The sequence below is a fragment of the Topomyia yanbarensis genome, chromosome 3 (assembly GCF_030247195.1).
Source record: "Topomyia yanbarensis strain Yona2022 chromosome 3, ASM3024719v1, whole genome shotgun sequence".
In the NCBI taxonomy this organism is placed as follows: Eukaryota; Metazoa; Arthropoda; class Insecta; order Diptera; family Culicidae; genus Topomyia; species Topomyia yanbarensis.
In genome coordinates this window covers 116,442,139-116,455,294 of record NC_080672.1, presented here as the reverse complement: position 1 = coordinate 116,455,294, position 13,156 = coordinate 116,442,139, and the positions used below count along the sequence as shown (strand labels likewise).

Sequence of the window (13,156 nt, the reverse complement as noted above, 5' to 3'; positions counted from 1 at the left end):
TTATAATTTCATTACTGCAATTGGTCGGTGTTAGGTCAGACCGGACTAAGTGACATTGCATTGATTTCGAGAAAAATGAGTTTAAACTTTGAATCGCAGCATCATTTACGTTATAATAAGAAAATAATTTTTACCATAACTCCTGCTTACTACAACATATTTCAAATCTAGTAAAAGTCAAATGTAGCTGAAGAAATTCTTTAGCCAATGCTATATTTATTTCGTTTTTTATGATTTTAGGACTTAGTCCGGTCTGACTTAACACTGACCAATTGAAATTAATGTCCGTTGAATAAGCACGAATGACCAAAACTTGGTTAAAATGTCTTTAATAGATAAATAATAATAATGATGCCCGTTGATTTTACTATAAATAAATGATCATACAAATTCGTTGATTTTTTTATTGTTCCAATTCACTTAAATTTATTATTACAGTTTCGTCTGGTTGGAAGTCCCAATTATGGTTCAACTAAACTATTATAGCACTTGCACAGAAATCTAATATTAACAGACATGAATTCAACCATTTGCAAATCCAGACTAAGTTTAAAATCGTGAAGGCACTTAAATCAAATGACAAACTTTGTAGACTATTCTTTTCAATCTTATGACACACCAGGTTACCAAGTTTGGTCCTGGAAAATGTTTAATTTGTTGTATATTAAACCTAACTATTCTTGACAAAGAGGAATGATATACATAGTAGCATAAATAAAAACAAAATATAGCTTTTCAGTTAATTATTTTAGCAGAGTACGAGCAGTCACTTCGATGGTAAATAAATATGGGTACACTAAAACAAAATACACATGGCGGAACAAGAATACTTACGAAACAAAGTATAACTAACGTTAGCTGGGTTATGACTTCTTTATCAACAATGGCCTTTTTATACGACAGAAACCAGAATGTATCCAAAAGCTACAGAAACCATATAACAAAATCAATGCAGATATACTTTAAACATACTTAGGAATCAAACAATCACCAATTCTTCAGTTATTTATTGGCGTTGATTTCTTTTCCGCTTTGGACCAGCTCCTGAATATTCTGGTATTCAATATCATCGGTGAAGAACCGTGTCAGAAATTTGAACGTTGGCCTGTTCTTCGGGTTGTAATTCCAGCAACTTTTCACAATAGCAAACACCTTGTTCGGACAAAGTTCAGGTTGTGCAAGCCGTTGATTATTCTCGATCAATTTGATCACGTCGACACCTTTCATGTCGTGATATGGCGGTAGACCCAACGAATACATTTCCCACATTGTAACGCCAAATGACCACACGTCACTGGCATGGGAGAAGGTGCCGTAATTGAAACTCTCCGGGGCGTACCTAAAATTGAGATAATCAATGGTTTTAGGTAAATATTGAAACGGATGATAATGTGAAAAATGTACCATTTGATTGGCCACTTTCCACCTTGACTGGCTCGATAGTAGTCGTCGCCAGCACCGATTGCACGTGACAACCCAAAATCGGATATTTTGGCTTGATAACGAGAGGCAAGCAATATATTTCTTGCCGCCAGATCCCGGTGGACGAAGTGATGCTGTTCGAGGTATTGCATTCCTGTAGGCAAATATGCGTTTTAATTTAAGTGTGCTGTCGTCTTCTATCAAGATTACACTCACCACAAGCGATCTGCGCTGCCCAGATGATCAGTTCATGCTTCGGATTGAGCGTGGACTTATTAGCTAGAATATAATCCAACATCGATCCTAGCGGTACCAGTTCTTCGATCATCATCAACGGGGGACCCTTACAGATCCCTATCAGTTTTACTATGCAGTGATGTCTCAACCGTATCATAACGCTAGCCTCCCGCAGAAAGTCTGCCCGATTACGCTTTCCCTGACTCTCGACTAGTTGTTTAATGGCAATTGGCGTGAATTCACTTGGATCTTCCGAACCCGGAATAATCTGATCCGAGCCGGGTTCCAACTGGAAGGGCATCAGCGACCCCTGATACACGTATCCAAACTCTCCTCGTCCCAGCACTTTTTGCGTTAGAATGTACTGCTTGGGAATGAAATAGTTAGGTCGGCTAGAAACGCTACGGCTTAGTTTGATTTGTTGTTGCTCGTCTTCGTCCTGCTGTTGTTGGATGATTGAAAGAAACTCGGAATCGCCGCTTTGGACACTGTCACGACTCATGTTGGACATAGTGGAATCTAACCGTTCAAATGGACCACCATGTCGGTATGATTGTAGCAGTGCTGGTACGGGGCTGGTAGGAGTTGTACATTCCTCCACCGATATGCTACTGAAAACGGGAATATTTCGAGTTGCGATGTAGTTTGTTGTGGTAGTCACTGCTGGAGGCGGTGGGAGTGGCTTTGTTGGGGGATTGTTGTTTTCTGTTGGCGTACCCTGAAAGACGTAAAGATTCCTTAACATTAAAGCTTGCCTGGAATATCTACGAATCATTACCTGTGGTGGATGTGGGGCGGGAACCGTGGGCGGAACGTCTATGAAATATATTTCCTCGGTACTATTATCCAATTGCTGATCATTGTAGATATGTTTATCACTTTCTGTAAAATAATCGGTCACTGTATGTGCGTCATCAATGCCGGTAGCCTCCGATGATCTTCGTGGTCCAAGGGCGCTGTGCAAAGGCCCGTTATTGTTGATGCTGTCGATGTAACACCTGGACGGAGCAGGGGGTTCACCTATGTCAATATCAACAATGGCGCAATTGTTGCTCGGGGTGTTATACAGCTCACCTGAGAGGTCCAAGGTGTTTGCAGAGGGAAATGAAAAATCCGATGAAAATGACAGTTGTTGCAGGACCTTGGATGAGCTGACTTGTGCAATCAAACTGTCCCTGTTCAGCTGAGAAACAGGCTCTGCGGGAGGTTTTTGTTTGCTTTTACTTTTTCCTAGACTTCTCATACCATCAATAAGAATTTTCTTTTTCTTTTTCAGTGTCGAGTTACTTGGTTTTGATCGATTCTCGTCAATGTTTGGCGAAGACTGAGGGGGGGAACTTTGTTCATCGTAGAGACCCACTCTGTTCATCTGCTGCAGAATACTCTCGTTCGGGACTGAAAGATTACGAGCCGGAAATGCAGGATGTGTCACCTTTGATAGGTTACTGTCGCTCGATTTGCGGATGAAGGAGGTTGTCCCATTGCTGGATAGTATTGATCGTGGCGTTGGTGGTGAAGTTGCCTCCGAACTATTGCCCGACTGACGCTTCATTTTGGGAATAGTTGAAAACAAAGGAATCGGTGGTTTTGGTTTCGGAGGCACGGGATACTTTAGATTGATTTGAAGACCATCCGAGAATCGGCTATAGTGCTCTATGAGATGTTCCAAGGATGTCATATAGGGACCATCGTCTATAAAGAGGTAATATTGCTTTCTTTGTATGATAAAGTGCTTTGCCTCCCCATCAAAAAGAAGTGTCAAAACATCGACACCATGCTTTGTAGAGTATCGCACCAGATAGACTCCGGATGTGTCAGGAGTTTGGTTTTCCTCTGATCTGATTTCATTTTCCTTGTTCTCGTGTTTGGAGGAAACAGGTGAGAGTTTTTGTGCATGTTCCTTTAAACTTTCAACTGCCACCTGTCGGTCCAGTGTCCCATGATACCACTGACCCTTGTGAGTTGTTGGAAGTGGAGGATCATAGTTGTTAAGGTAGTCAACTACTGAGAAGTAACCATTATCTTTTGCAATATCCTCTGGCAGTTCCCCATAGCTAGATCGAGGCATGTGAGGGACACGGTTAGCAAGCAGTTCCTTGATAGCGTCTAGATTACCATTTGCAGCAGCCTCGTGTAGAGGCACCCATCCTGTATCTTTGTTGCGAGCCTGGAGATTTGCACCTGCGTTTATGAGCAAACGTACCATCTCAATGCCGCCTTGCTTACGACAGGCATACTGAAAGCAGAAAATTTCTTAAATGTTCATCAATAAGTTATATTCTATCTATAGCATACTCACATGCAATGGAGTGTTTCCCTGTGCATCTCTGTTGTTAATGTTGGCTCCTCTTTCGATCAATTTCTCCAATATTCGAGCTTCGGCATGCAAACACGCCAAATGTACCGCAGTTTGTCCGTCTTGATTTTTTGAATCAATGTTCCTGTAGCCACATTTTAATAATTCCGATACGATCGTATAGTTGCATTCTTTCGTCGCTCGGTGCAGCAAATTGGTCGTACCATGGCTCCTCAGATCATGCGGCGGAGGAGAGCTTTGACAGATGGCCTGCAGGCGAGTTACCAATCCCTTCGACGATTGCTTGTAGTATTCAATTAGTGAGTCTAGGCCGTGAATGGGATCGTGGTCTTCGATCGAAAAAAATGCATCGTCTCCATGGCGTCGGATCTGGTAATGGACAACTTCTTCCTGGAATAGCACCGATAGAACAAAATCTCCTTCCGAAGAAGCGCTTTCCCGCACCATAAAGACACCGTCACCTCCTTCTGTGAGAGCCATGTATACAAACGAAGCGTAAACGAGGTTGAATATTACGAAATGTGGTGATATAGTTTACAATCGTGTCAGAAAGCAAATGTACCACTTGATAGTGTGGAACAAGCGCGTTCTAAGCACAATAAGTACAGTAGCGCTGAAGACAGCATATCGTCGGTTGTGACAATTGCTTTTGATTACATTAAGCACGCTTTTAGTCAGGTGCTGTCCCTAACACGTTTTAGGACATTTGAAAAGAGATTTTTTTAGACTTTGTTTTCAGATTGGTGGAATACTTGTCCTAATTTAAGGTGTAAACTGACAGGATATCGTGTTCAGTCAAATTACGACTACCATACCATTGTGTTGGAGAATGTTCCAATGTCTTTTTATGTATATGCAATTAGCCCAATTTTGAAAATACATTCCCATCTTTTCCTTCAAATCGAATATCACCGATACGATAGCTTCACTTGCTATAGGAATAGCTCTCCGATAAACTTACCTTGACGCAGTATTTCCTCAGCTCGTTCGCGGGTTACTTTTCCATGGAACCAGCAAAGGTTTTCCTCTCGATTCATTCTGATAATGTAGGATTTGGTCTGCGTATGCAAAAAATAGAAAACGGCGATAATGAGAACACAAATCAGCTGCAAGGTTTAGCAATTATTTGTTTAAGTATGCTAGGTGCATATTAGCGATTTCTCCAGTCCAGATTGACTTTTTGTATCGTAATTAAAGCACCGACGAAATTAAAGATCACATTGAAGGTCAACTCAACAGAATCATCCTGCATACGTAAAAAGCTCTGTTTTGGATAACCAAATTGATCTGATCTATTTATAGCACTCGGGACGGTCTACGTGTTAGGGAGAGGCCAATTTTCATTTCTTCAGACACTTGCATTCTTCGGATTTATTGAGTTTAACAAGACTTACCTTCAATCCTTTGCAGAAGGGAAACAAAAACACTAATACAATAAATGATTCATAAAATCAGTTTTCCATTAAAATTATTCAACACTAATCAAATAAATGCAGAACACAAATAAACCAATAATAATAAAATTAAAAGGAAAACTATCAAAAAAATCTTTAAAAACTTGACACTATAGCTAATAAACTTTCATTACGAAAAATCTGGAGATTTTTCTTTGACGTATCATCTACCCCTCTACGAGTAGTGCTTGTTCGCTTTCGCTCATTTATGTTGTCATAAATTTACTCAAGTGTGAAAGAGCAAACTAGCATTCTGCTGATAGGCTGATGACTTGGACGTCAGGAAACAAAGAAAGGAAAATATGAATGAATCCCTTCTGGCAAATTTCGATTGGAACATCGACGGCTACAAGTTTTTGCACTCCACGGTTGAAGTGCGCAGGAAAAGAATTTCATTATTGCTCGTTTCGTGTGCGGATGTCCTCAATATAAATATTCGCGATCTAACGCTGGATTTCGACCGCCAGACGTCACTAGATTGCAATGATGATGTTTTTTCATCTGTCTAAACACACTGAAAAGTAAATTTTGAATTTAATAAGCCCAATCAATATTATAATTAAATGTTATTTCTTTTACTGAAAAGCAATAGTGATGAAGAAAATATGTTTCCTACTTCTGAGAAATATCTAGATAGTAAACTTCTTGTTACATTACTAATGGCGATTTCGCTTGAACCTGAAACTGAGTCAGGTTCTAACCCCAACTGCTGTCAGTTCATATATTTTGACAGCAGTTGGGGTTAGGAACTGACTCAGTTTCGCCTCAAACAAAAACCACATAAGAATTCGTTCTTCCGGTTTCTGTTTATATTAAAAATGAGATTCAGATATTGAAATCTCGATAGAAAACACGATAGTGGGCGAAAATCACTGGATTGAAAAGGTATTGCCAGTTGAGGTTATCCACTGATAAATCCAATTTTTAGGTGTACATTTTCCGTATCTAAAACAACCAACCTCAATACAAAAATAATTCTGAATATCAAAAAATTCTCCATAAAATATCGAGTTCGACTGCATGTTTTGGTGTCAATCGAATGAGTTTTCTTATCACATGTAATCAAACTTTTTATGAAACTATGTGTTATCTTAAAACACGTAAAATGGAACGGATCTCGGCTTTTTTTGAAAAGGACCAATAAACAAAATTTGGGATAATCGTTTTATTTCAAATTCAGGATCTCTATTCGAAGTATTATCACCTGTAAAAACCCAAATGCTATAAAAAAATAATTGAAAAACATATCGCTATATTGAGTAAACAGCCAATATTAGTTTGGTGTGCGTTTTTTTTTGTTTTGGTTTTTTGGCCCTTTACTTTTTTGTTTGAAAATGACTTAAACACAATCAAACATCATTTCAAATAATCGTGTTCTTTATTATAGAACAGAAGAAAGCATTTTTCTTAGCATTCTCTTTTTAAAAATCTCAAATCATCGAAGAAATATGCAAAATATAAAAACGACAATGCATTCAACTACTCAGCTAAATGAATTAACGCTTTTTAAGACGTTAAAAATAAGTTTAGTAAAAGGCCAATAAATAATTTGACGTTTCAGTAAAGTGCCAAAAGCCACACGATTGAAGTAAAAGGTCAATAAACTTTTTGAGCGAAATCTATCGAGTTTAATATTCAGTAAGCAATGTATGCTTGTCAAATACATAAAAAACCGCACAAGGTGTAAATTGCTTCAATATCTTGATAGCTAATCAAATTGGGACAAATCAGTAGAACTAGAACTTTTCTCAATCCTGTTCGTCTAATTTAATAATACTTTAATTAAAGGCGCGTGAAATTATACTATGAACATTTTAAATGTGTTCAGAATACTTTCTAAAACATAAAAACATACATAATAGCCAACAGTCAAAACATTAAATGTTATTAAATTATTTGAAGTTTGGCAAAGGGCCAAAAGTAAACGGCCAAATGCATGTTATCAAAATATAGATCAAACTATAACAAATGTGTGCAAATTTTCCAGCAGGGATGCCAGGTAATATTTTGTGAAATCTGTGCGAAGCCCATATAAAAATCTGTGTTAAGCAAATCGTACAAATTTGTCTCAAAACAAGAAGTGGCGACTATTTGTTTTTAGTTTATGCACGAGACAATAATTGAGCGCGTGGTCAAAAATTAAGAAATCTGTGCTAGTCTGTGCATTTTAATAGAAAACTGTGCAGTAAAGCAGAAAACTGCAGTTTCAAAAATATGTGCAACATATTGAAATTCTGTGAAACTCAGATTAATCTGTGCACCTGGCATCCCTGCTTCCCAGTTGACTGACGAAATCGGGTGTTTTGTTTGAGGTCGATCTATTGGCGCATTTACTCAAAATTCCACGCGGCCTTTCCCGGTCGAAAGGAACGGCCGCGCTTCATGAAACACCGCGCTTAGCCAATCTGTTATAACATAACGAAGGGCTGAATGAGAACACAAGTTGTTCTAGAAATCAGCTCTGCGTTATGCAATGTTTTGTGCAAGTTGAGTATACCAGATGCAAGTGGTGCCAAATTCATCATATATTACAGAATTGATAAAATTGGTTTAATGAGCTATACTTATCAACAAAATTCTGTTTTAAAAATTGTCCTTGCGGTTAAACCAAAATGGGAGGCTTATTACTACCGGAAACAACAAATACAACTACTAGTACACCAAAAACTTTCTGGCAACCTTACAGCGGCCTTTAGTAAGCAATTGGTGCTACGTGTACGTTTCGGTGAATGTCTCAATATTATGTCGTTTTCGCTTGAGGCAGAAACTAACTCAGTTTCGGACCCAACTGCTGGCAAACCGTTTGAAACCAGTTTCGAACCTAGGTTATGCGCCACTGAACTGAAAACCGGGTTGGGTTCTAAACTGAAATATATTTCGGGTTCCCACACACCACCGCTGTTTTGCGAGAACCCCACTCAGTTTCAATGAAAACGTTTGTTTGAAGCAATAACCTGGGTTAGTTTCTAGGTTATGAATCGAAAACGACATTAATAATCTCAAGAATTAACGATTAATTTGAGTTTCGTAGGTCAATAATTTTTTCCAGTGTGCTAATCGCCAGATTTAATCTGTATAAATCTGGTTCCCATTCTAAACTACCAGCTAATTGATCGATTTAATGGGTTGAAATAGATCCATTTCAACAAAATTTGTCAGGCACATTTAATCCTTTGTTGTGCGGCACCTTGTCGAATGCTTTAGCGAAATCAAAATATTCTGCATCAACTTGCTGGCGCTTCTCGATGGCTGGAACTAGAAAACGTCATCAAGTTCGAGCGTTTCTTTACAACGCCGTGCTGATGGGTAGACAGGAGGGCTGGTAAATACATCTCGAAAGCGATCTGCAAAAAGATCCACCGACTCGACTGCGGACTGTGAACATTTGTTTCGAAGATAAACATTTTCTGGAATACTTCCGGAGCGTCATCTGCTACTTATAAACTTACAGAATGTCGAGGGATTGTTCCGCAGGTTGCATTGGACTTGGTTGAGATACTTACCGACTGAACTGTTCCGGGCTGTTTCATATTGCATATAAATCATAGTTTGGATCAGTGGCGTAGCCAGAAATTTGGATTGGAGGGGGTTTTGATGAAAATCTTAGATTTTTCAAAAATGTTGGCGGGTCTATTGATGACATTTAATCTGTATGCCGCGATCGACTGGGTACAACCGTGTTCTGCAGTAATAGCGAAATGGGTCGTCGCAGGTGTCAGTTATGTTGGGTGGTAGACTACGGCACAGGTTAGGTCAAGTTCAACAAGTGGCCCAAAAACACCACTTTACTAATAATCAAGCAGAAAAGGATGAGCTGAAAACTCGCAAACCATAGCATTGGAGGAGCTTTGATAGACGGGGCAGAAGGTGTGGAAATGCGGGGATCGAGCGACGGCACAAGAATTGGGCAAATGCGCCAACGCGTCATCAAGTGGCAGGCGATCAGCGAAAGGATGTGTGTAGTGTGGATCAAAGGCCATTTCTTCGACTAGAGCATTATCAATGTGCATTGATCTCACGAAGCCTAGAAAGATGCATTTTATGCGCAGCTGGAGCATGTCTAGCTATCATATGGCGGAATGTAGGGCTCGTCATCGGTGACATAAACATCCTGATAGGCCGGGGGCATTGTATAAATCGGTTATCGCACAGGATAGTCTGTACACCTTATAAATAATGTGCAGAAATTCTCACGATTACTAAGTATATTATGACGAACACCTAAATAGCGAAGCAGTAGACGATAAGAGTATTGCAAGAATCAGCTTGGAGACGCGCGCCGTCGACGACAGATTCCGGATCTACCTAAGATTCATGAAAAAATAGGACGGTTGAACCGCTGGCAATGATCAATTGTCATGCGAGCTACTCAAACACAGAGTAGAGGAATTGGCTAGAGCACTCCACTGGGTGCTGTTGAAGATCTGGAAGGAGGAGATTTTACCGAAGTATAGGATGTACGGAGTAGTATGTCCCAAAAATGGTGTTAAGCGGGATTTCTGCAACTAATTACAGATTAATCACATTACTGAACTGTCCTTGTACACAAAGGTGACGGAAATACCATCGAGTATATTTTTCAGGAAATCAATTTTCAAATCTTTCATGGTGCGGGTAAAAGCATGCTTTCGCCACTTTGCTTTTAGCATTTCAACAGGTTATTTTTTTATTTTTATTTGAAGTCGTTTGCACTGAAAGATGCGAATTTTCGTAGTGAACTTAAAAATACGAAAGAGTTGAATTTGATCAAAGTGGCGTTCAAGTCACTTTTGCATACTAGGATAGTAAACGTCATCTACAAGGTGTTCTCCCAAATTCTTTGTTGCCGCCTATAACCGTTAGTAAGGGAATTCGTAGTGCAATATAGCCTATAATGCACAAATACGGGTTGCATTCATATCTTCAACCAAGCTATTTGCAAAAACATTCTTGAAAACTTTACTGAAGACACTAAGTCTCGAACTAAATTTGATTGGAATTAGTCATGCATACAACTGAAAAAATTAATCAACAAAATTATGCTGCTAAATACTAAACTTCTAAAAGCAGATGGTTTCCAAATTATAGAATCTTGGCGCCATCCAATTCGGTACCGAAAAACGTGAAAATTTTTAAATTTTTTGAATTACCAATCTTAGCTAGTGGCACTTTATATAAGTGATAACCCAAAAAAATCAAATGCACATAACAACCGACTCTGACCTGTTAGAGACAAGCGTAAAACGCCATTTTTCATCAATTTCTAAGTAGGCGTTTTCATTGAGCTATTTTGCTTGATATTTACATGATTTATCAACTATAGGATCCTCCCTAAAATATTACTTATACAAGATCCCATTCTCACAATTTACAAAATAGTCCCCATAACGTTTAAAACATTAGGTTCTCAATGCAATGAACAGATAATAAACTTCCAATATTATTATTTGTATATTTGAATATTTAATGTCAGCATCAAACTTTTTTTTCTTCAATTCAAATATTTTGGTTTGGAGAGGGTTTTAACCCCCAAAACCCCCCTTTGGCTACGCCACTGGTTATACTACGTTCACACTACAGAGTTAAAACACGTTATAATAATTAACAACAAGAAAAGTGTCATCAAGATAGCGTTAAAACACGTTTTAACTCGTAGTGTGAACATGGTATTAGGATGAATGAGGAAGGTAAAAAATGAAACCAGCAAGAGGAAAAAATTCCTCTGGAAGGTATGAGCCAGTATAAATAAAATAATAAATAATTATTGAACTTTTGAATTAACGAGTCATTGTAATAGATAGTCGTTACAGTGTGCTTGTTGAGATTCATACAAATCTACCCAACATTTATTTTGTTTTTGTCTTGACGCAATAAAATCAAACGAGTTTAGGTTGTCAGGCCTTGGTTGCTGTGGCTGATAGTCAAGCTTCAGTTTTTGGAAGGAAATAAATGAGAGCAGACGCAAAAGTCACGACAGCCTCAGCTACATGAAGATAATTCAAACGACTAAATAGTATATTATCATTTATTGTTCATCATAAAAATGCCAAAATTATTCTTTGACTATTATGAAGACAGGGTACCAAGTAGACAATCAAATTGGTTAACAAATACTTGAAAGACAAAACGTTTAACCACCTGCCTGGTCTGGCGGTATAGATATAACACACTGGTCCCATAAGCCAGTCGTCATATGTTTGAACACCAATCAGGAAGTATTTTTTGGTTTAGTGAGATCGAGGCACTAGCCATGTAATTGTTCTGTATATCGAAGAATCGGCAGTGAAATCTGTCGAAATAGAATGGAATGTAGTATCAAGGCTTTGCTTCGTTCATGAAACAACAGCCTTATCAGGAGTATGCAGATCAGTCGAAACATTACCGTTATACGTGTACATCTTCGTACCAACAAAATGAGAGTAGCTCGTAATATTAAGAAGAAATGCTTATCTACACTGTATTATTTGAGATAAAATGAAAAATGATAATGTGAGCTTTTATTTTTTTGTACTAATTAAATCGTTTTGATATTATTTTTAGACTGATTGAAGTATTACCGTGACTCTGGTGTGTTATGTTATTAAATCAGCTTACCTTAACGATTAGATAATCGCCTGAAGACATGTTGATGTTCTAAAATTGATTTCCCAAATATTTGTCACTACTCCCTAAGTGGTAGCCGCGAGGATTGGATATACCAACTATTTTACATAATTGCTATTACAACAACCACAATGCACATATTAACATAACATCACACTGGAAACAGTTCTTCGTTGCACTACGGACGGTTTTTGTTGTAAAAGCTAGAAAATGCAGTTAATCACTCGCGACGATACCGCTGAACAAATGAAAAACAAAAACTGTAAATTTCACAATACATATGAGTCATTCTCGTAGATAGATTTTCGCTGCAAACCTTTGATTTTAACTAGGATAAAAACTACGGGAAACATTCTCACGTTTCAACTAGTTGACTGTGCGTTGTAAATATCGTATATTGGAAATCCTTTCAGTAACTGACTAGACGACATCCTGATGCATACCGAGACAGATAAACCGTAATAAACCACTCCAAATTATTTGGTTTACATATGTCGTTCTGTGAATCATGTCCTTGCCAATCGCCATCTATATATGTTCCAGTTGATAACAGACAGGAGTTCTCAACGGCCGTGATTGCAGTCGGAATCTTTCGGGTTTGCTCCCAGTCTCTGTTTTTAATGAACATTGATATACATACAGAGAGAAAAGCTCGTTTTAGTCTCCCGTTTTATTCATTTGATGCTTATGTATTTCATGATGTGAATGTAGTTTGAAAAACTACTCGCGGATGCTGCCGGCGGAATACTGAATCACTGCGACCTCTAATTTAAGTATATAGTTCGGGCCACCGTCCTATTCTTGGGCCACATACAGCACAGAACTGATTAACCACTGGCATGAATGAAGGAGCCACATCAACTGAACTGAAAAGTACTCGTGCCACATCGTGAAGTGAGAATCACGCTCGCTTATGTATTGTAGCTGTCCGACGACCCGAACGCTGAACATAATGCCACTACTTTCTGGGTGGGCCGTGGGTGGTGGGCGATGTTTTTCTCTTTGGGACCAAAGCAAGTGGTAAGCTATCCAAACTATGGCGGGAGCTGTTTTTGTTTTTTAATGCTTTGGAAAAGTGCCTTGCTTCCGATTATCGGTGCGTGTGAACTTGATGTCAACGATGAATGAAAGTCAGGGAGTATGA

The 13,156-nt window shown here is 38.6% G+C and overlaps 1 protein-coding gene across 3 annotated transcripts; it reads right to left on the bottom strand.

Annotated features, from left to right (window-relative positions):
• Positions 1–390: 390 nt before the first annotated feature.
• Positions 391–12,638, bottom strand: LOC131689224 (tyrosine-protein kinase Shark). Of its 3 annotated transcripts, none has more exons than XM_058974167.1 (7): positions 12,004–12,622; positions 4,938–5,034; positions 3,959–4,443; positions 2,438–3,895; positions 1,639–2,377; positions 1,405–1,576; positions 391–1,339 (listed from the first exon to the last, which is right to left on the bottom strand). In XM_058974167.1, the coding sequence occupies exons 1-7, from the start codon at positions 12,031–12,033 to the stop codon at positions 1,003–1,005; spliced, it is 3,318 nt and encodes a 1,105-aa protein (XP_058830150.1). In that variant the 5' UTR covers positions 12,034–12,622; the 3' UTR covers positions 391–1,002. The 3 variants fall into 3 exon arrangements, with proteins under 3 accessions (XP_058830150.1, XP_058830151.1, XP_058830149.1); XM_058974168.1 differs by lacking the exon at positions 12,004–12,622 and adding an exon at positions 5,371–5,568; XM_058974166.1 differs by having other exon boundaries at positions 1,639–3,895; positions 12,004–12,638.
• Between the last annotated feature and the right edge of the window lie 518 nt (positions 12,639–13,156).